Genomic DNA, 22,753 nt, shown 5'->3' with positions numbered 1-22,753 from the left:
ACTGAGGCGAGCTCTTCTCACCCCGCTCTTGCGCTGCCTACTTTAGTGAAGGTCACTATCCCCATTTTACCGAAAGAAAAACAGGCTCGGGGAAAGGAAGGCGCCCCTCCAGGTGCAGCCCGGCGGGTGGCGGGTTTCGCGGGGCGCCCCCGAGAAAGACTGGGCAGCCAGGGCTTGGGAGGAACACGGGGACCTGCGACTCTCCTCCCTAGGATCTCTGAAGAAGCAGGGCTGGATTTCGGGAGCGTGGGGACGGGGTCTGAGCCCTACCATCTCCCCTCTGGGACTGGGACCTGGGACCCAAGGGCGCTTTCCTGGAGCTTCCCAGCACGTGAGTCACCGTGGACAGAGCCGGCTGCGGTGCATGCTTTTTCGAAGCCGGCGCCCGGGCAGGTGGGGAAATCAAGTCACTCCACCGGGCCCAGCAGTTGGGACCTCGGAAGTTTGAGGGGCGCCGAGGGGCGGACCCGGTTGGATCGGGGCAGGGACTCGGCGGGCAGCCTGCGGCGATCACCAGAACTGTGCCGGGCGGGGTGGGCGCGGGGCGGGCCGGGGGCGGGCTGGGGCGGGGCCGCCCAGGGGCCCCACCTCTCGGGCGGGGGGGCATATAAGCGTCGCCCCGGAGCTCGGACCTCACTCTCGTCGCAGAGCCTCTAGAGCATCTCGGCAAGATGAAGACTCCCTACGAAGTGATCCGCGAGGGCCAGCTGGAGAAGCGCAGCGGCAACTTCTTGCGCCTGTGGAAGAAGAAGCGCGGGCTGCTTACCCGCGACCGCCTGCGCCTCTTCTCCAGTCCCGGCGCGGACCCCAAGGAGCTGCGCTTCCATTCCATCCTGAGGATCGACTCCGTGCATCACACCTCGAACTACATCTACTTCACCATCGTCACCGACCGCCGCGATTTCAACTTCCGCTGCACTGGCGAGAGCTCCTGGAATTCGGCCATCACCATGGCTCTCATCGACTTCCAGAACCGCCGTGCTCTGGCTGGCTTCCGCGGCCTGGGGCAGTACAACGACCCCCCGGAGCAATCCGACTCCGACTACGAGGAGCCCGCACCTGGGACCGTCCGCATGTACTGAGCTACCCCTAAGGTGAGTGACGCCCCAAGCCGTCGGCCGGGGTCTCTGGCGCACTCTGGAGGATGCAGGCTATGACCCTCTCGCCGGCATCCTTGGGGAAAATCTCCCATAGCCTTGAAAGCAGTGTTTTTTTTCTTTTTGCGTTACGGGGGATTGATTTCGGGACCTCGCACTTGCCGTCCCAGCCCCTTGGGGACATTTTCGAAAGAGGGCTAGGCGGCGCGAAATGGCAACCTCTGGGGCGCGCGGCAGAGGCTGTCATTTGCCCTCAGGGGACCCACACGCGGCACCTAGATCGTTCCGCACAGCTCGCTGACCCTATCTTCTCTCCACAGATCTCCCTCCGTACCCGTCGGGCCAGGCAAACTTCAAGGCCACGTCGGAGAAGAACCCAGGAGTACCCGAGACATGTAGCCCGGGTGGACCACCAACAAGCTGACCTCAAAACAAGACGACCTCAATCCTTCCCGCTGTGGAAGGGCCACCTTTCGCGCTTGCGCAAGCTCACCGGCTGCGCGGCCCGTTAACTTACCCGACAGTATTTTTTTTCAAGGGCCATTTCTCATACCATTCTGCCTGCACATTTTGTTTTTGCACCACTATCCCATCCCCAATAAACGATTTGATTTCCTTTTACTTACTGGTGTCTGTTGTTCTAGGAGGGTTGGGGACAGGGACACCGGCTTCTAGTAAGAGCCTGGGGCCATTGCAGCCCGGGGTGGGGAGAAAGGGCATGGGCATTTGAATGAACATCTACCATCATAAGCTGGACTAGGTCCACAGCCTCCTCAGAGGCCAGGAAGTGCCCTGGGTGTGGCCTGGCTACCTTCTGCTCCTGGGTATGGCTTGGGGAGGACAGGGATGCTGGGCAGGTCACTGGAGCTAGAGAGGAGGCCAGCACACTTCTCCCAGACTAGAGTTGCCCCCAGAGGAGGTAGTTGATCTCAACTGCACCTCCCCCCCACACCACCTGTCCTGCTGAGGCTGGTAGGTCCCCTGCAAGGCCCACTGTCCCCATGTGCTCTTCTTGACCCCAACCCAGGTTCTAGAGACCAGCTGCCAGACCTGGTCACTGTATTCAGGCCAAGGGGCGAAGCTGGTACTGTCTCCTGTGGCTCGCACAATAGGGATCAGGGGCTGGAAGGCGGGGCTTACCCGCCTCATCCCCCTTCCAGAGCTTGCTGCAGAGGCAGCAACTTCTAGTTCAGGAATCTAGAAAGTTTAGGACAAGACACCAGAGGTGTGTGCCCCTCCCTGGCAAGATTTATTGTTGATGAGCAAATTGAAGACAGTGTTAAGAGGGAGCAGGACACTGGGTGTGTACCTTTGATTCCAGGGCCCTTCTGGCTGGAGGGATGTGGTTTGGGAAACAGAAGCCAGGGCTAATATCCTTCACTTACATTCGACCCAAAGGGGGCAATCATAAGCCTCCTAGCTGGGCCCCAGAGGCCAGGATGGGGACAAGGACTGTCTCTTTAGTGAATAGTCTTAGCCATTGATAGTCCTAGGTGCTGGGTCCAGAGAGGAATTTACTCCTTGTAAGGAATATTCTAGCATATATTTATTTGTGGCACCCCTCTGCAAACGGGAAAGAGCCTCCTCCAAAGGGCAGAAAAGACTGGCCAGGGTCTGACCTACCCAGCCTCGTACACAGAATCCCACGTAGACAAATGACCAAGGTCAAGAAGCAAGCCCCTGCTCCTGGTGGGATTCAGGGAGACACAGGGCCTGAGCTGGGGTCTTAAGCCAGAAGCACGGATGGAGCTTAGCTCCCCGGGGTGCCTCCCAGTTTGGGGACAAGAGAATTCTGAGGCTTAGGGGTTCCAAGGTTTAATAGTTTCTTTTTCCGGTACCGGTGATTCAACTCAGGACCTTGTGCTTGCCAGGCAGGTGCTTATGCTGATGAGCTATCCTCCCCACCCCCGCCCTTGTCAAAGAACCAAATCTTCAATTCATTAATCCTTTTAATCATTTTCTTAGTTTCCATTACATTAATTTCTGCTTTGGTCTTTTTAAAATTTCCTCCCTTAGGAGCTTTCATGTTGACTTGCTCTTTTTTTATTATTTATTTATTTATTTGTTTGTTTGTTTGTTTTGTGACCAGCTCAGCAAGCGCTGGGGGCAGGGCTGGCACAGCATGTGGTTCGGGGATCGGACTGGAATCACAGTCCCTGGGCTTACCTAAGCCGGTCTTTAGACTGCTGAGCTATCTCGCCCACCCTCCCCCACCCTTCTAATAACTTTTTTCAAAGGAAGTCAGCGTGGAGTAGAGGGTCTGCATGATGTCAGGGCATCAGAAGCTCCTACAGCTCCTGTCCATTGGCTGGTTCTCTCCAGAGTGGCCCTGTGGTCTACACACCCAGTCTGACAAACCCAGGCCCGAGCCTCTTCTCCAGGAAGCCCAGGGCTGGTGTGGGGGGAGGGGCTGGAGTTGCTCTCCCGGCTCACAGATCTTGTTGCTTTCCTGGCTCAGGCAGGGCTGGTAACCAGGGCTGCCCAAGAGCGAGCATCATGGGAAATGGGCCAAGGCAGCATCCTCAGTGTAGTTCTGGGGCTGGAGGGACTTGAGGTGTAATTGCTGGGTTCCCCCAAACCTCTGCTCTTCAAGCCTTGCTTCCCTGATCTTTTAAATCAACCTGCATGTGCTTATGGGTAGGGCATACTGTGACCTGGGGGTTGGCAGCAGGAGGGTGTCGCCAGGGCCGTGTGTTAGCAGATCTGTTTAGGGCAGCAGGGGATTTCATCACTGACCCAGTTGGAGGACTCAAGGGCTGACTAAAGACCTGGGAAGAACTGCGGTAGTTCTGTCTTCCCTAGAGCACTGGGCCCCAACTGCAGGCCTCCTCCTCCAGGAAGCCCTCCAGTCTGAAAGCTCCATCCCTCAGCCCCAGGTTTCCTTCCAAAAGATAGGTGGAGCCTGGAGACATCAGGTCAGATACCATCTCAAAGGATTTATTGCCCATCTGTGCCCAGGTATCGTGGTCATCGAGCTTTGTCCTTCTTGTGGGATATAGGCTTCCTCCAGAGGAACAGGAAGATGAAGAAATTGACAGCAAATTGCATATGGCCGAAGATGGGGACACCAAAGCTTCGGTATAGCAGGCCACCTATCGTAGGCCCCACGGTGCGGGTCAGCGGTTGCACAGAGGCACAGAGGCCCAGCATGGTCCCTGGGGGAAGGTGGTGAGAGTCAAGCGCCCACTGTCTAGACAGCCTGGCCTCCCTTTCTTGTCCCAACCACACCCCCACATCCCAGTGTTTGCATTTCCTGGTTGGTATGAGATAACCCCTGAAGCACCCCACCTTCCCACTGTTTCTCACCTTGTGTACTACCCCTGCCTTTGGGGGATCCCTCTACCCACAGGTCCTTGAGGACCACTCAGCCACATAGAGGACCCTACAGTGTGCTTCCCCGGCTGGAAGGCTGAGCTTCTTGCTTCTTCCCTGCTCCAGAAAGTTCCCAAGCATGGGAGGAGCCTGAGAAGGGGCCACAGGTCAGGGGTTAGGCCCCACTCTTCCAGGCCTGCCAGGGAGATGGTCTCCGCACCTGGGGCCAGCATCTGCCTGCCTAGGACATCCGGGGAGGTGGCTCATGGCTTCTTCCCAGAGCCTGCTGTGCTGTGGACTCAAGGGCTGGAGAGCTATCAGGCCTGGCCCACTGGTCCCAGGAGGACAGGGAAGGTCTGGCTGGGCAGTTCTGTGAGCCACTGTGGGACCCTGGGTTTGGTTCTAGGCAGGCACAACACCCTCAGTGCCACCCCACAACCTCTCCTGGCCTCTCCTCTAGCCATCTTTGCCCCAGGGGTATGGACCTAATGAGCACCTCAGAAGACAGGGGAGAGGGCTCAGGGAGCACAGGAAGGGTTCCCCACTTGCCTTGCTTGTAGCTCCAGAGAGAATGTGCCCCCTCTCTGGCTCATCTGAATGTGGACGCCCACTTAAGCTTGTGAGCGGCTGGCTTGATGGCCCAGGTCTGCACACCTCTGGCCAGCTTTCTCAGGGTTGACTTGCCTATGTGTGGCTGGCTGGTGTCAACCTCTGGACAGCATGGGGGGCAGCATTCACTAAGCCAAAGCCCCCTCTGCTAGGTCCCCAGATGGGAAGAAGCCCTTTGCCTGATCCCAACATTCCCAAGATCTGTTCCCCATGGACCGTGAGGTCTCTCTGTCTCTCAGGCTCTTTAGAGCTTAACAGGGACAAGGACCTGAGAGGCCCTGCCCACACTCAGGGCCTGTGTGGGGAAACATAGGAGCAGCCTTTCCTATTGCCCACAAGCCTGCAGCCATGGGCAATTACCGCCTCCTCTGTGGCTCTGCGTCCCAGGCTACTGCCCAGCCAGGTATTTCTCCTTGCCCCTCTACTCCACGCTGACTTCCTTTGGAAAAAGTTGTTAGAAGGGCAGGAAAGGAGAGTGTCTATGGTGTGACTGGCCCTGGTGCCCTGGCTTGCTCCTCCCCACCAGACCTAGCCTTCACCCTTAAGGCCTTAAGCCTCTCTTCCTCCACCTGGTCTTTCCAAAGTGCGGGCTCCCTCCTCCGGGAAGCCTTTTGCACCCAGCCATCTGGAGATGGGCTGTCTTAGCACCATGGCATCGCAATCCTGGAAGGACCTGAGGGCACCAGCAGCCTTGAGGAGAGACCTGCCCCTTCCTGCCCCTCCTGGATGGCAGGTGGACAAAAGGAAAGCCTGACCTCCTGAGTGTTCTGGCCCTGCTGATGGAGGCCTGAACAAGCCCAGAGTCCCTTGGCCTTGGGCAACCTTCAGGAGCTCCCAACTCAGGAGCACCTGAGCCTTGCCTTGGATAAAGAGGAAGCAGGATCAGGGCACCCTGAGTCTGGCTGGGGGGCTCTCCTCAGCCTCCAGAAAGCTGGGAAGTCCTAAGTCTGCCAGGCACTGTGTCCTCGAGGTACTGTGTCCTCAGGCACTCACTGTGGGAGCCCTGAGCACTTGCTAGAGTGGGGGAGGGGAAGGCCATGCTGCTCCCCATCCGGCCTTGCCTGGCCCATTTCTCTGTCCTCCTAACTGGCCTTAGCAGGACCCCTTACATCCACAGCTATACTCAGTGGGGCCTGCCTGGAATGATATCCTGCTCTCCTCCTTTAGCAAAATCCTACCCACATGTCACAGCCAAGCTCCACTCCAATCCTCAGCGTCCTTCTCCACTGCCCTATCTGGTCCTGGACGGGTCATCATGGCCTGGATGCATCCCTGCCCACCACCCAGCCTCTATGCATCCACTGGGCAGCTCAGTGGAATCCCAGAGAGGAGGATGTGGCGCTCACCTGTGTCTGAGGCTGAGACAGCCTTGGTCAGCATGCTGTCGGTGGTCACATTGAGAGCGCAGATACTGAACACCAAGCCGGGCATCAAGAAGCAGAAGTGGACAATGCTGGTCATTAGTGCCTGGCAGGAGGGCAAGAAGCAGAGTCACAGTTGGCAGGGGCCGCCCAGGGCCAGAAGGGGCCCCACCCAGAAGCCCCATCGTTCCCTTCCACCATGGCCACTGCTGCTGGTGCATGGAGAAGTAGGGGTGTACAGCCCTAGCGCAGAGTACTCACCATAGCCAATCCCACCACGACAAAGACCAGTATGCTAGCTCGGAGCAGCGCTTCCTCTGAGAAATTTCGGCTCAGTCGCCCGATGACCAGTCCCTGGATTACCTAGGTACAGTGAGAGGATGAGGTGTCTGTGACACTGTGTGGGGCCTGGACTATGACCTGCTCTTTCACAGTGGCCGGGACTTTTCTCCACAGAGAGTAACCCACCACCCACAGCCCCAACAGGAGCTGAGTCCAGGCAGAAGGCTCAGTTCTCCAGAGGGTAGAAAGAAAGTCCACATGGAGGACCCCCAGGGACACAGGGTCATGACTCAGCAGGACACCCTTCAGCCACTCCCAGGCTAGGGCAAGTCTTCCTATCTGGTCATCTCACCTCTACCAGGCAGGAAGTGCCCAGGGCCAAAGCCCAGGAGAGAAATGGCAGCCACCAGCTTGGGGTGGAAGAGGTGGCTAGGATCAGGGTCTGCCGAGGCAGAGCTCACGCGGGGCAGGCCCAGCCCTGCAAAACCTGCCTAGCCACTCTCTCCACTTCTGCCTAGTGTAACCCACTATTGTCAATGGGAATCCACTTCCACAAAGAATCTTCGGAGCTGAGTGTGGTGGCGCATGCCACCCGTATCAGCACTGGGTAGGCTGAGGCAAGAGGATTGCTGTGAGTTTGAGCTTGAACTATGGAGTAAGTTTAAGGCCAGATTGAGCTACACAGCATGAACCTGTCCCCCGAAAAAACAAAGGCAAAAAATCTAAAAACCTTCAAAATAAGAAAGAAAGAAAGGAAAAAGAAAAGAGAGAAAAAAGAAGGAAAAGAAAAATCCTTAGATGTACTTAGTAGTATACACCTGTAATCCTAGCACTCTGGGAGACTCAGACTGGAGAACTGCAAATTTGAGCTTAGCTCTGCAAGACTGTCTCAAAAATAAAAATAAAATAAAATAAAAAATAAATTGGGGGATTTTTTTTTTTTTTAGGTCAGTGTGAAGATCCTAAAGTTCAATCCCCAGTACTAGGGGAAAATATTCTACTTTCATATTTAACCTTTATCTTATGTTTGTATTTGTTTTTTAGATTTTTGTCTGTTTGTCTTAAAGACAGCTCAGACTAGCTTCAAATTCACAGCATTCTCCTGCTTCTGCCTCCTGGGCGCTGGGGTTCAGGTGTGTGCCACAGCACTTAGCACCGTTTTGTTTTTTTAAACATAGTGCAGTGTACTGTTGCAAGGAACAAGTGTCAAGAGCCTAATCCCAGATGGAGCTGCACCTCAATTCTCCATTAGCTGAGGCTGGGGAGGTAGCTCAGTAGAATAAGCACTTGCCTGGCAAGCACAGGGTCCTGAGTTCAATCCCCCGGTACCGCAAAAAAAAAAAAAAAAAAAAAAAAAAGCCAAAACAAAACAAAAAAACAACTGAGAAAAAGCATCCAAGAGCTCGAAACTGAAGGTGCCTAATAGGCCAGGTGGGTCTTTTTCTTGCACTCTCCCCATGATCCCCTCCACCTGCACCTAAAGCTCACCCAGCCTGAAGACAGCCCTGCCTCGGCACCTGCCCCTCCTCTGCAAAGCAGCCCAGGCCAGAGGAGTCATTTTCTCCAAGCTATCTACCCCCTGAGGAAACCGGCACACAGGTCTTATTTATTCAGATCTGCTAACTGCAGGGCCTTTGCACTTGTCCCCAGCCCCCTAGCTGGTGTCTCTAGGGCTCTCTTACTCTACCTCAACTGCCCTACCTAAAGCAGCACCTCTGAACCTGTGGCCTGACACAGTGTGGGGTGGGACATGTCCCTCCCCATCCCCAAAGCCCCACTTAGCACTCCTGTACCTCTGTGCTGCCCCAACTAGTACTTTGTGAATGACTGGTGTCCAAGGACAGCCAGGGGTGAGAGCAGGTGGCTGGGCCACCATGGGTCTCTGTCCAAAGGTCTCTGAAGGAGCAGAGGTCTGTGAGCCTGCGTGGGGGAGCATGCAGGAGCATGTCACCTTTTCCTTACCTGACTATCTGCACGCCACTCCCCTTGCCTAGCTGGAGCCTAGGTGGGAATGTAGCTGGGAATGTGGCTGGGGCAGCAGCACCTGGAGTGGGGAAGGAGAAAAGATTTCCCGGGAGAGATAGGCGCAAGAGTTGGAGGTCAGTTCTCAGGGCATGTTCTACTCTTAGCAATACTGGAGACTGAATCCGGGGCCTTTGTACACCTTTAGCCTTTTTTATAATTGTTATTATTTTTATTTTTAGTTAGAGAGAAGGTGTCACAAAGTTGCCTAGGCTGGGCTGGAACTTGAGATCCTCCTGGATCAGCCCCCCACCCCCCCAGGAGTGCTAGGATTACAGGCATGCAGCACCATGCCCAGCTAAACTCTTGGGCTCCTTCAGTGACAACCTCTTTGTTATAAATTTTTGTTTTGAGTTTATGTATTTGGTACAGGGTCTCACTATGCAGCGTGGACTCATAGTAATCCTCCTGTCTCAGCCTCCCCAGTGCTGGGATTACAGGTATGCACCACCATACCCAGTTTCGGGGGCCAGAAAGGCATGAGGTATTGGGGATCAAATCCTGGTCCTTGTACTTGCCAGGCAAGTACTTAGGCCACTGAGTTATCTCCCCTGCCCATATTTATTTAATTAATTAATTAATTTGTTAAATAAATAATAAATTAATATTTATTTATTTGTTACAGAGTCTCACTATGCAGTTTGGATCCTCCCATCTCAGCCTCCCCAGCAGTGGGGCCACTGAGCTATCTCCCCAGCCCAACGACCTCTGTCTTGGGGGGTGGGGAAGTGCCTGGTGAAGGATGTCTTCAGGTTTTCTCCCTGCAGACACAAAACCCACGCTCAGACCCGCTCCCTGTGCCTACAGACAGAGACCAGGACATGTGCTGCTCCTCTGGGGGCTCCCTCCCCAGCCAGCCTTCTCTCCCCGCTCCAGCCTGTGCTAGGGGCTCCGGGCCTGGCTCTGTACTTTTTTCCATCCCTGTGCGGCTCTCCCATCCTCCCATAGTCACAAGGCTGTAGCCTCAGGCAACCGCCCAGGCTCCAACGTTCCCCAGCACTGGCCAGGAACTTCCAATTCTTATCCCCGAGCAACTGCAGATTCCAGTCGCTACAGGCTAGTGAGGCTTGGCTCCTGAGAGTCTGGAAACAACCTGTTTTAAAAGAAATTCCAATGACCACCAACCTGCTTTATTGGTTTCACTACTGTAACTGTGTATCTCTTTTTCAAACCAGAGCAGCGCCTTTAGGCTGGTCTCAGAGCAGAGTCTCTGTTCATCCACAGCAAAGATCGGCCCCTCCCACAATGGCTGTTTGAGCACAGGGGTAGAAGCCAGGCTTGAACTCAGAGGCACAGGGAGCAGCAGATGGCTAGGAGGCGCCAGGAATGTCACAAGTTTCCAGAGGACTCAGAGCCTCTCCCCTGCTGGCCCAAGAATAGCCATAGCCCTTCCTGTGCCGGTTGTCAGGCAGACGGCCTAGCCCTGGCAGCACGTCCCCACCAGTCTACAGCACACCAGGGTCTGGTCAGATGCCCAGGAGAGGCTGAGGTGGAGCAGGCTTGGGCAGGACTGACCCTGGGCTGCAAGCCGGGGGTTCTGGGGGACTGGCAGAGAAGGTGCTGCTCTCACCACCACCTCTAACTGCTCCACAGGTGCCTTATAGGCCCAGCCTGTCAGAAAAGCTTGGCGGTGTGTGGAGACAGCCTGAGAGCACAGTGAGCACATCTCAGTTCAGGGAGATCCTGTGCTACTCAGCACGTTGCCATTTTAGTTTATTGCATTTGACCTGCAGCCCCCGCGGTGGGCACTATGGCTAGCTGCATTTGACTGAAGAAAAGGAGACATGAGGCTGGCGAGCTAGCTCAGCAGACTAGCTCAGCAGACTAAGTACCTGCTTGGGTGAGCACAGGGATGGGGATTTGATCCCTGGCACCACATGCTGAGCTGGCCCTGCTCTCCAGTGGGCTGAGGCGGCCACCAAGACAAGGCGTGGTGGCGCATGCCTGTAATCCCAGTGCTGGGAAGGCTGAAAACAGGAAGATCACTACGAGTCCGAGCTGCATAATAAGCCCCTGCACCAAATATATATATTTAAAGAAAGAAAAGCAAGCAAACAAACAAACAAGCAAGCAAGCAAGAAAAAAAGACAGAAGGAAGGAAGGAAGGAAGGAAGGAAGGAAGGAAGGAAGGAAGGAAGGAAAGAAGGAAAGAAAGAAAGAAAGAAAGAAAGAAAGAAAGAAAGAAAGAAAGAAAGAAAGAAAGAAAGAAAGACTTGAAGAGGTTATGAAACCTGCTCCGGTCACAAGGCTGGGGCCCAGGGGCAGAATGCAGATACCCCCACAGCAGCCACCCCTGGGGTGTGCAGTCCCTTGTCCCTCCCTGCCCTGTCCACTGCTTAGTATCCAGAGTGCACAGGGCCAACCAGAGACCCTGATATACTGCCAAGTGCTGTGAGGGCCTCCCGGCCCAACAGGACGCCAGGTGGATGGTGTCAGTGCATGGGCCTGGGGCAAGCGGCAACCTGAGCCCAGATGCACACTGGGAGTTGAGTCCCCAGGCAGGGTGAGTCAGGGTGGAGGGGCAGGGGATCTGAGGGAGCGGCGGGGAGGATGAACGTTCTGATTCGGAGGGGCCAAGTGTGCAGATACTGCAGGTGTTTTTTGGGGGGGGGGCAGCCGAGGTCTTTCCAGGAAACCAAGTTGGTCGGGCCCCAAGCTCTTCTTGTATGACTGTCCTGCCCCTGCCCAGCCCGGGCCAGAGCCCCAGCTCACCATCTGGAGGATCCCAAAGAAGGACATGAGGTAGCCAGCCTGAGCAGCCTCCAGCTGGAAGAAGTCCATGGAGATGATGGAGAACATGATCATGAAGAGTCCTGAGCAGAGGGGGCAGTGAGGGACATGGTGGGTGTCCCCACACCCCTGCCCCAGTGCTATCTCCTTCTGCCTTCTGGGTATCGGGGACCTTGGCCAGTGGCTGGGCCAATGAGACTCTGCTCTGGGATTCCACTGGGTCCCTGGCATGGAGAGTGGCTCCCCAGGGACTGCTCAGCTATAGACTGTGGGCTGGAAGGGAGACCTAGGCTAGCCACGTGGGAGCACCTGACCTCAAGACCCACCACAGCCTCCTAGTCCTAAGAGTCTACAAAAGCCCCTTTCATGCAAGTGGAGGCTTGGGTTCCAGTTACTGTAACTAATGCCCTGGATGGGACAGGTGGGACAACGACAAGCTGCTTCCAGTGGGTAGGGCCTGGCTAGGGTGGGCACTACCCTCCTGTCCATCTCCTGCCCTCCTGGGCTTCAGCGCCAGTTTGCGGAAGCTGTTGCAGAAATTGCTGCTTAGCTTAGGCTGGATCGGCCCTGTTGAAGGTGATCTCACCGAAGTGCCTGCTGGAGGACCCAGAAGGGCTTCTCAGGGGCAGCATTGCCACTGGGCATACAGATGGCTGAGTGGACTCATCACTCAGCCCCTGTGGTCAATGGAGGGGCATGGGGCTGTGTGTCCCCCCCGCTAGATGCCTGGGGCAAAGGAGGTCTCTGGAAGGCACGGCACTCTCAGGCTTCCTGCCTGGCTCTCTGCCTGACCAACAGCATGTAGAAACCAAAGGCGGTGGGTAGTCAGAACTGAATGTTAGGGCCGGGGACATCAGTAGCATAAGTGCCTGCCTGGCAAGCACAAGGTCCTAAGTTTGATCTCTGATACCACAATTAAAAAAAAAAAAGAACTGGATGTTAAGTGGAGGTGGGGCAGAGGGGCACTTTGAGCATGTGGCCCCTCCTTGGTTCTCCGGGGCTGTGACCTGGAGGGGCTGCAGGAATGCAGGGAGGATACCTGCCTTTCCCTCCTCTGCCCCAGCTGAGTCAGCACACTCTCTGGTGGCCCTCATGGGGCAGATGTGTTCAACTGTAGTGTGGGTGAGGCTGGGTGATGACAGCTTGGAGCACGGGTGCGGGCAGAGCGAAGGCACAATGGCCACAGACCTCCTCCTCAGGCACCATGCCCTGGGTGCCCTCAGGGAGGATAGTCCGAACTCACCCATTGGGAAGCCAGAGGCCACCTTCACAAAGAACACGGGCAGGACACCGGGTAGCAACAGTAGGCGGGTGATGGCCTTCAGGTCGAACACGCTGGGCTTGGGTGCACCTGAGCCACCAAGGGACAAGTCAGAACAGAGGGTGGCCCTGGCCTGGCCTGGCCTGAGCGCTAGAGCTCTTGGGCCCTCTGGCCAGAAAGGGAGCTGAGCATATTCTACAGCCTCATCCTCTAGCAGGGGCCTGGGGCATTTTGTCACATTCCTACCAACCCCAGTGACCCCTGAATTCTGCAAGGAGCTCAGGAGACACTGAGTGAGCTCTCAGGTAAACTAGACCTGGCCCAAGTTGGGAAGTCCTCAGTCCCCCAACCTGTGTGACCAGGGCAGCTACTCCCAGCCCAGCGGAGCCAGGGACAAGGACGGGTCACAAGGGTGACTATGCCCAGCAAAGCATGCACTGGGGCCTGGATTCTTCCCAGAGCTGTGTCCCAGGCCTCCCTGCGGTGCTTGCTGAGCCCCCTCCTCTGGCCCCTCCTCCAGGGCTCCTCTCTGGCCTTCACAGGCTCTGCTCCCACCCCCAGGTCTAGTCCCGCCTCTCTCTGGACCCTTCCATCCTGGCTTCCTGTTCCAGATGGCTCTTGGGTTAGGGTCCTCCCACCTCTTTAGGCTCTCAGCCACAGGATCCTGCCATCAAACATTGTCTTAGTGGGGACCACAGTGAGGAGTTCCCTTGCTCATTCTGCCCTTGCTCTGGCCCCCAGGTCTGCACATGCTCTCTGACCAGCACCTCCCATCACACTAGACTGTCAGAGCCTCAGCAATTGTTTGGCCCACCCTGCCCTGGGCTGTGTACTTCCTGGCCTTCCCAGGCCTTTCTTGTCCTGTGCCTAAGGCCTCCCTGGCTGGGACCTCCACCATTGGTTGGTGTGATCTCCACAGCCACACCCAGCTCAGCTACTCAAGTGTTGGCATCAAGGTCTTGAGGGAGGCAAGAAGGTTGAGTGGCTCCCAACTGGGTGCCACAGTTCCTGTGCCTTGAGGCTGGAGCATACCCTGCTCAGCAGATGGTCAGGAAGGTGCCCCCCAGTGGCCTTCCCTCCCCAGGTGAATCTGGCGAGGTTACCTGGCTGAGTAGACTGGGCACCAACACTGGCCCCTTTGGTGCTGTCAGGGATGCAGGTGTAGCTGAGGATGGCTCCCAGGAGGTTAGCCATGGAAGCCACAACGACCGGACAGTGAAGCCTGCAGGAAGAACCTGACATGGGTCCCCGGGTACAAGCCTCAGCTTCCAGAGGTGTTCAGTCCCAGCTAACCAGGTCACCCTGAGACTCTCAGGACACATTGATTAGGTGACAGACAAAGGAATGGATGAGCGCTGGCCTCTCTGGCACTCTCCCAGCCTCTGAATGCTGAGATGACAGAACCTGAGACTATGAGCAGTGGGAGGGACCCAGGGCTGGGAGGGACACCTTCCCAGGGCCAGGGCAAACCCCAAAAGAAGCTTGGGGTTTGTGGCTCTGGGGAAGGACTTTGGAGACCAGGAAGTTGACAGCATCACAGGAGGGTCCCATGGCCCCTCACCAGCAACAAAAGGTGGGCACTTAGGAGGTCCCTGAGCAACCCCCACCCCCTTCTCCCACATAATGGGCTGACATACTGGGCCTGGTGATTCAGAGCCTCCGAGTCCTCTGACGAATCCTGCAGGCCGCCTTCCCTCCTGCCTATGATGCTGTCCCCTCTTCGCTCTTCGGAGAAGGTGCTTCCCACCAGGAGTCACCAAACAGCTCTGACTCTCCAAGAGCAGGCCTTGTGCCCTGGGAACATGGACACTTGGAGCTGGCCTTCTCACCCTCACCATGGCTTCTAGGGACCAGGCCCACCCAGTCTGGACAGGAGCAGAATAGGCACAGTGAGCCAGGCTGAGGCCCTAGGAAGGAACTTCTTCCTCCTATCTACCCTGGCAAGGATCCTGTTCAATGAGGCCCTGGCCTCTTTCCTCCGCTTGCCCCCAGACCTCTGCAGGGGAACTCACTTTACAGAAGGGTCCTGTGGGCAGGTGGGTCTAAGCCAGACTCTGCATGGGAGGGCTGTTCGCATGGCCAGCCCAAGACCTGTCCCAAACCTCATCAGCATCCCCACATCTGCCCTGATCTGAACCCTAAGGCACAGACTTAGTGGGGTCAGGATCCCTGTAGTGCCCTTGAACTCCCAAACAAGGTGATCCATGAGCTGCCAGTGCCTCTACAGGGGGTTAACTTTCTCCTCACGGCTGTACACATATACAAGTGCACACCACACATGGACACATACATACCCCTTTGTCACAGTTCTGACTGAAACCTATGCATGGGAGGCTACCAGAACAGAGGCCAGGCCTCGTCCAACCCTGCCTTCTCAGCTGGGATTGCTAGGCTCCCATGGTCAGTGAGAGGGGTGCTCTGTGTCCATCTGCTGTCCACACACACACACCCAGGGCAACTCTGCCTCCACGCCGGCTATCCAGGACATTGGGCATCTGGACATCCAGTGCCAGAGTTCTTCAGTGATGTGCTTTTCCACTAGCTGGTAGGCACGGAGGGCCAGAGGGCACTGGACCTGAGTGAGGCCTCTGGGGCCTCAGGGGCTACAGGAAGTGATGTAAAACAAGGAGACCCCACTCCCATGACTGGCCCCAGAGAGAAAGGCTTTTCTTCTGGACTCTGGACTCTGTAGCGCAGACGCCACTGCTCAGAACTGGCAAGACAGAGACAAAACCTGCTTTCTCTGCCAGATGACCCGGAAGCACCAAGAGCAGAGGCAGCCACTCTGACGGCTATTTTGGGAAGCTGGTGACAAGTGAGGGTAGGTGGCAGGGAGCCAGGCCCTTGCTCCTTGGATCTTGCCTGTCCCTTCAATGGTGGTCAGCAAACCTGGAGCCAGTGCTGCTCTGGGAAAGCTGGGTAGTAGGGACAGGGGACCCTGGAGGGACTAGGGATGGCCAAGCTCACAGCTCCCTCAGAACTGAAGTCAGCTGCTGCCTGGGGAAGCTGGCATCACTCCTCAGCCCAGCAGAATGACATGCCCGACAAGGAACCAGAACACAAGGGGAATTTTCACATAGGCCAGCTTCCACCTGGGGCCTGTGTGTGCACTCTTGCCTTCTAGGAACGCTCCTCCAGTTCTGTGTCTCACTGCACAGCATGGTGTCTCCCCAGAGGACTTTGGGTCAATGCACCAGGGACCCACCAGGTACAGGGTGACACCAGATGACACACCAGGTATGCCTAGCTTTCCTTGGCTCATTCTAGACTTTTCTATAAATTGAGCTTTGGTGATGTACTCCTACCCCCTTCTGTTGTTTGAATAGGACAGGCCCCGGGGAACCCGGTCCCTCTTCCTTCTCTGGCTACTCTGCCGGGTGACCTCATTTCCACAGTCCTTCCCTCCCTTCCGGAACACCCTTGCCATCCTGGAGTCCAGCCAGCCTTGTATCCTGCCCACCAGCTGCCCAGGAAAGGCCTCCGGCACCTGTAGCCACACCTCAGGCAAACAGCAGTGGCAGTGACGGCTGCCTGTCATCTTTATCTCCAAGGCCCAGTCTGTGACACCCTCAGTGGGGTGGCAGGCTGCCTTGGGCCTCCTCCACTTAGACTTGGCTTCTGTCCCTTTGCCTAACCAGGTCTGGGCTCCTGCCCAGCTCTTGGGTGATTGTTCCTCACCAAACTGGCCCCTTTTCCACTACCTGAGAGGGCATAGCAGTCTTGGAGATGCTGGCCGCCAGTAGCCAATCCACAAGTATATCAAGGGCCTCCCAGCTGTGCGCCCCTTTTCTGTCCAATAGAAAGATGGCATGGGGTTTCATGGGACCCTAGCTACATAGGACCCATGGCATTCAAGGATCAAGAGTAGCAGACTCCAAAAGCCACTGGAGGGGCCGGGGAGATGGCTCAGTGGAATAAGCACTTCTCTGGCAAGCGCAAGGGCCTGAGTTCAATCCCCAGTTCCATTAAAAAAAAAAAAAAAAAAAAGCCACTGGACATCCAGCCTGGGGACAGGAGAAGTCACCTTGCCTCCCCAGCCCACACTCTACAGTGAAGGAGTTAGAATCAAGTCTGAAATCCAGGGGCCGCTCCTAACAGTCCCTCCAGTTTCCGGGGCTCGAAGGCCTTTCTGCCCAGCCTTTCACAACCCAAGTGCCTTCCCAGTCTTTAGTCCCCCAACTACACAGGCCTCTATCTGAGCTGCCATCTCTCTCCTGCCATAGACTCCAAACAGGCTTTTCCCTCGGCCTGCAGCACTGCCCACCAGCTTTAGGCTATCCCGTCCCCACCCCACCCTGTCCCTGGGCCTCCTGTATTGTCTCTGTTTCTCAGCACTCAGAATGACTGTGTCTCTGTTCTCCCCCACGCCACACAGTGGTACAGGGGCTGCGTGCAGAGCAGGCTATCCAGCTGGCCCATACTTGCTCCTGTTTCAAATTCCTGCCCAGGGGGACTGGAATGTTCTCATTGATCTCAAGGGGGAATGTGGGGGGGCATGTCTATTGAGGCTGGGGCGGGAGGGTTTCTGTGCATTTGAAGCTAGCCTGCACTGTGTAGAGACTCTGATTCCAGTAACTCAAAGGAACAAGGAAGAAAAGGGAGAAACAAATCCCCAAAACCCTCCAGGTGAAGAGATAGTGAAGGCCTGTGATAAGATCCAAGTCTTGAGAAACTCCTGTCCTGTGGCCTCAGGAACCAGGCAAAAGTGTTGTGAGTCACGCTACAGTGTAGATTAGGACCGGAGCTCTCAAATTAGGCCCTCAATTCTCAAATTCTCTTCAGGCCTGTGGTATCTGTTCCAATCTCAGGCATTCTGGGTAGTCAGAGCCCTCCGGGGCCTGAGTGCTGGAAGAGCTGGGCCTGTGACTCTAGCCTCACAGAGGGTAAAAGTGGGACTTTCCAACTCTGACTCCGGGCCTCAGAGAATCTCCCCACCTCACAGGCTCCCCTGAGCTTCAGTGCCTCACCAGTCCAACCTCCTTGGGTCTGGCTGGTCCAAGTACCAAGCAACCTGCGTAGGACAGGGGCTATAAGCCACATGCAAATAAGCGGGTAACGTGTTGCACCCTTAGAACATATTTACAGGCAGGCGACACCTTGGGCTTGGCCGGGGGGCCATAGTGGGCCCATGCTCCATTCATGCCGTTACTACTGACACAGCTGAGGTTCTTTTCCTTTGATTTGCTCTCGCTTTCTTTTCCTTCCCCTTTCCTCTCTTCCCTCTCCTTTTTCTCTTTTCCTTCCTTCCCGTTTTCTCTCCCTTCTTCTTCCTTCACTCATTCCTTCCTCCTTTCCCTTCTCACCTCACCTCTCCCTCCTCTCTTCCCTTCTGCACTTTCTCTCCCACTATCCTCTCTTTATCTTTCTTTTTCACTACTAGGGATTGAATTTAGGGCTTTCGCACTGAGAGGTGGGATATACCTCAGCCCTTTTCTTTCTTTCTTTCTTCTTTTCTTTTTTTTCTTTCTTTCTTTTTTTTTTTTTTTTTCCCCAGAACTGGGGATTGAACTCAGGCCAGGGAAGTGCTTATTCCACTGAGCCATCTCCCCGACCCCCCCTTTTCCATTTTGTGAATAAAGATCTCACTAAATCCCTGGGCTTGAACTTGTGACTTTCCTGTCTCAACTTCCTAGAGTGCTGAAGAGTACAGATATCTGCCACCACACCCAGCTGAGATTTATTCCTACACAGATTGGTGCCTTCCCTGTCCCTTGGCATTGAATTTGGATTCCTGAAAGGTACTTAAACCCAACATGTGCAGCACCAAGTCCCTGCCACTCCTCCTCCTCCTCTTCTAGATGCTCCAGCCAAAACCTGGGATCCTCCTTGACTCTCACATCTGCCCTCAACAAGGGCTCCTGGTGCCACCCTCAAACGTGTCCAGAGTCTGACCCTCTCAGGCTTCATCTGAGATCCTGGGGTTCTGGGCCATCACTCACAAAGCCATCCCTATCTGCTGGCTGGCGTGTGCGTAGTGGCTCTGGGCCTAGTTCCCTCCGTGGGCAGCCTTGGACTGGGCCCAAAACCAGTTGCACCAGTACCTGCCCCCATGGGCCCAAGTGCCAAACACACTTCCTCCTCCCACCTGCTGCCCAGGGTGGGCACAACTGAGAGCCTTTTAGGGGGATGTGACACCCAGGCATTGGCACAGAGGCCGCAATGAGGCAGACCCGCATCCTTAATTTCACTCTAGAAAGCAGAGGAGAGGAAGGCTACAGCTCTTCCCTCAGGCTGTCAGGAGGCCTGGCAGGCTTTGGGCCAGGGTGCTGCTTGAGGGAAGGAATCTGCATGCTGGCCCTAGCTGTGGAGCATCCGGGCCTGAAGACACTTCCTCTGGCCACCTTGCCATGATCAGATCAGGCCCCTATGGCTTCAAAACCAGCTAGAGGTAAGGCAGCAAACTCAGGGCGATGTCTGGGACAGATTCGGAGCTGTCCGCCAGGTCACCTTCAGTAGTACTCTATGCCTGTCCCCCTGCCCTGGGGAATCCAGCTACGAGGGAACTCCAGTGGTCTCTGTCTTAGGTGTAGAGTGGAGACCTCAACTTTACTTTGCACACAGATCCTTGAAGAGCTCCCTTTTGTGGGCCTTGCTGCCCTCACTATTGCTAAGACATTTGGGAGCCCATAGGGGAAAACACTTCCTGAGGAACCCAAGATGGCGAGTCTGGAGGCAACAGCGGTGCCTGCCCCACACAATGGCTCTCCCAAAGCATGGGCTGGGCTCAGACACCAGGAAAGTTCTACACAGAAGCGAGCCCCAGGGCAGCTCACATGGGCCTGGGGAGGTGGGCGGGCCCCTGCTCCAACCATGTCCTGTCCCACTTGGACCATGCAGGATCCTGCCCCTGCCCCATGTCCACAGGCTTCTCTGGCCAGTCAGCAGTGGTGTGGGCACTGGCCCCAGCATAGCCCCACACCCAAACCAGAGGCTGGGGCCTGAGCAAAAGCACAAGCAATGGAAGCCAGCTGTGAGCACACAGGACTTCGGGGGCAGTGGGAATGGGATGCACTGTGAGGTGAGGCCCCTCCGGCCCAAGCGCTCTGGGTCCACAACCAAGCTCTTTTCCCAAGCAGTACACCCAGAGTGGCATGTAGAGATGGCTCCCTCCATACCTCAGCAGGGGGAACGGGGAAGACTGGCCTATGTCCACAGCAGTGGCCATGAGTCTGGGGCCTGTTGGGGCACTGAGCAGGAATTGAGTGAGGCAGGACAGGGCCCCAGATGAGCCCCATATGCAGAGCTGGGGATGAACTCACCTGTGTGAAAGCTCCTAACCGATGCAATTTCAGAGAAGAGGAAAGGAGCACACATGGCTGGCAGAGGACCCGTGGATCCTCTCCTCCTCCTCCCTCCTGTGGACCCCACAGAGCACTCAGAATACCCCCCCACCCCATGATGCCCTCTCTGGGTTAGAGCCACCATTTGAGCCTCCTGGCAGGGCTAGAAAGGAACCACCCCAGTTGAAAGCTCTGAAAAGTGAGGCTGAACAGGAGCAGGGCCCAGTCCGCAGGTGCCCAAGAGCCTCCCTAACACTTGTACCTCGGGCCGCCTGGGCAGTCCTCTCTGGGTCCCTGTTGAAGCTGTCCCAGGGGCTCGGCCCTAGGCTCCAGTGCAGGACTACGGAGCTCCCTGACACCATGCTGAGCCGGGGCCCCGCCCACGTGGCAGGCCGAACCAATCCACTCCACCTGCTGATGGGGAAACTGAGGCCCACAGAAGAGGCGGGCTGGACAGATGAGACGTGCTCAGAGCAACGCAACCACTTAGGACGACTGGCACGGCCCACCCGTTCCTGGTCTGAGTCACTCACCCGCACGCGGTGCTCAGGGTCCCACCGAGGAGGGAGCCGAGGATCATGCCGACACCGAAGCAAAGGCCGAGCCGGCCCAGTGCCGAAGGCCGCTCCTCGGGCTCAGTCAGGTCGGTAATGACCATCTGTGCAGCTGGGGGCGGCAGGGGTCTGAGCGGCCAGACCACTTTGCTGACTCCAGGGCAGACCCAGGCTCAAGCTGAGGCCGGAACGAGGGCCTCACATCGCCTCTCCACCTGGATCTGCCTGCCCCAGCGCCCCTATCTGCCGGCCCCATTCGCCCCTCTAACCCAAAGCCTGTCCCAGCCCACATCCCTTTCCACCCTCAAGAGACAATCCCGAATACTGGTCCCATCCCCGCCCACTACCCTGAGGGTCCTCTCCCAATCTACCTGGCAGCGTGTGCATGAGTGCCGAGGGCAGGCGTGATGCGAATAACAGGATGACCCCGGGCAGGGATGGGCTGCAGGCGGCAGCCAGGATCAGGTAGAAGGCTGAGGCCGCTAGGAAGGACAGTGAGAGTGCTGCCCGCGCACCGCGCTGGTCTGCAAACCTGGGGCCACAGGGCTGGTCAAAAACCTGGAAGTCTGTAGCCAGGGCCCCTCCCCCATGCCCAACCCTGGGGCTGTCCAAGCAGGGCTGATGGGGTAGACAGGTGTGTTGTGGTGTGCGTGAAGCACAGGGCCCCTGCTAGCTTCACAGCCTCCTAGGGCAGACCTCTGGAGGCCTCAATTTCCCCTCCATATCCATGGGGCTGTGCAAGTGTGGCTTTGGTGAGCTGGGGGTTCCCAGCCCAAGGGGCATGGGGACCCCTATGGAAGTAATGGTGGACAGCTAAGGGGACAAATGGGGCTACTATCTCTAGGGAAAACAGTTTCAAGCCTGTGCTGTTCCTCAGCCTCAGACATGATTGGCCACGTTCCCCTGTGGCAGTGAGGCTGGCCACAGGATGTCTGGTCCTGTCTCCAGCCCAGAGTTCCTGCAGCACTCAGATCCTTGAGAGCTCCCTGTAGCATCTCAGACTCGTCTTTGCAGTAAAGCTGGCGGTGGGGGTCCTGGCTCAGTGACCTGGAGGACATGGCCACCCTGCAGTCTTCACCAACTACATCTTCTCTCTGGCCACAAACCACAGTTAGTGGCTCCCGTGGGCTGAGACACCTACAAGGGATCCAATCTCTTTCTGCACCTCACTTGGCTGCCTGAAATGGAGGGGCTGTCACTTCTCGGGGCCCACTGTGAGGTCAGGGAAGCTGGCAGGACCCCAGAGGGGCCCCAGATCATCATGGGTTGAAAGGTACATGATCCCCTTCCCCACTGTACCTGCCAAATAGAGGCCCACCCAGAAGCTGAAGCACCCCAAAGGTGGTCTGCAGGTAGCCAAAGGCAACAGAGTCCAGGCCCAGTCTTCGAGACAGATACTGAAACACATTTGGGAGACAGGGGAAGAGTCTGAGAAAGGTAGGGATAGGAGGGAGCACAGGGCATAGCCTCTGATGTTCATTGGCCAGTCTAGCTTTGGGGGTCAGTTCCATGTAGAAACTCCTCTGTGTCAAGACCCTAGGGATGCAGTGCTCCCAAGAGGCTGCTGACCTCCTCCCCTCTGTAGGACTTGAAAGGCCCCACCCCCTACTATTTCACTTGGTTCACTCAAAGCCTCATGGGGAAGACCATAGCACTGTCCTGGCCAGGAAGAGATTGCATCAGATCACTTAATGATACCCAGGAGGTGGCCCACTGCCAGCAGGATTCAGTCCTTGGCCCCTCCTAGGGGGACACCATCAGGGAGAAACAAGGCCATGACAGTGTCCCTCCACAGGAGGAGGAGTCCCCAGGTCCCCAGGCCCTGATCCTCTCCTGCCCCCCTTCTCTATACCCCTTGACTCTCTCTCCCATGATCCCACCTATTATGGCTGAAGTGTCTCCCCACATTCACACATTGGAGCCCTAACCCTCAGCACCTCAGAATGGTACCTGATTTGGAAACAGTGTCTTCACAGAGGTACTCAGATTAAATGAGGACTCCAGTGTGGGCCCAATCCTGAGTGGCAGCCGTCCTTAGGAGGGGGGTGATAGACACAGACACACAGAGATGACCAGGAAAAGGAGCACAAAGATGAGGTAGAGACTAGAGAGAGGATACCATAAGCCAAGGCATGTCAGGCCTTGCAGGAGGTGGAGGGGGCAGGAAAGACCCTGACCAACACCACCGCCAATGGCCTCACAGAAAACTCAGTCCAGCTGACACCTTCATCTTGGACTTCTGTCT

At 56.3% G+C, this 22,753-nt stretch overlaps 2 protein-coding genes across 3 annotated transcripts in view; one reads left to right on the top strand and one right to left on the bottom strand.

The window, feature by feature from the left end:
• The first annotated feature begins 237 nt into the window (after positions 1-237).
• On the top strand, positions 238-1,532 carry Phlda2 (pleckstrin homology like domain family A member 2). The gene is made up of 3 exons (XM_004627325.2): positions 238-331; positions 649-1,094; positions 1,418-1,532. Exon 2 carries the CDS (start codon positions 672-674, stop codon positions 1,080-1,082), a length of 411 nt encoding a protein of 136 aa, XP_004627382.1. The 5' UTR covers positions 238-331; positions 649-671; the 3' UTR covers positions 1,083-1,094; positions 1,418-1,532.
• A 2,476-nt stretch (positions 1,533-4,008) lies between these two features.
• The window catches only part of Slc22a18 (solute carrier family 22 member 18), a 24,666-nt gene continuing 5,921 nt past the window's right edge, over positions 4,009-22,753 (bottom strand). For both annotated transcript variants that reach the window (XM_023710622.1, XM_023710621.1), the window contains exons 3-11: positions 21,808-21,905; positions 20,880-21,040; positions 20,488-20,620; positions 13,778-13,896; positions 12,662-12,764; positions 11,396-11,501; positions 6,641-6,742; positions 6,365-6,485; positions 4,009-4,252 (exon numbers count right to left, since the gene is read on the bottom strand). In XM_023710622.1, coding sequence (XP_023566390.1) covers positions 4,065-4,252; positions 6,365-6,485; positions 6,641-6,742; positions 11,396-11,501; positions 12,662-12,764; positions 13,778-13,896; positions 20,488-20,620; positions 20,880-21,040; positions 21,808-21,905 — 1,131 coding nt within the window. In that variant the 3' untranslated portion in view covers positions 4,009-4,064. The remainder of the gene's footprint in view (positions 4,253-6,364; positions 6,486-6,640; positions 6,743-11,395; positions 11,502-12,661; positions 12,765-13,777; positions 13,897-20,487; positions 20,621-20,879; positions 21,041-21,807; positions 21,906-22,753) is intronic.

Source organism: Octodon degus, unplaced genomic scaffold (genome assembly GCF_000260255.1).
Source record: "Octodon degus isolate 3935 unplaced genomic scaffold, OctDeg1.0 scaffold00018, whole genome shotgun sequence".
NCBI lineage: Eukaryota > Metazoa > Chordata > Mammalia > Rodentia > Octodontidae > Octodon > Octodon degus.
This window is presented reverse-complemented; position numbering and strand designations above follow the sequence as displayed.

Excerpts from the sequence above, each read along its gene's own strand:
- Phlda2 (XM_004627325.2), top strand. The coding sequence starts at position 672 with ATGAAGACTCCCTACGAAGTGATCCGCGAGGGCCAGCTGGAGAAGCGC.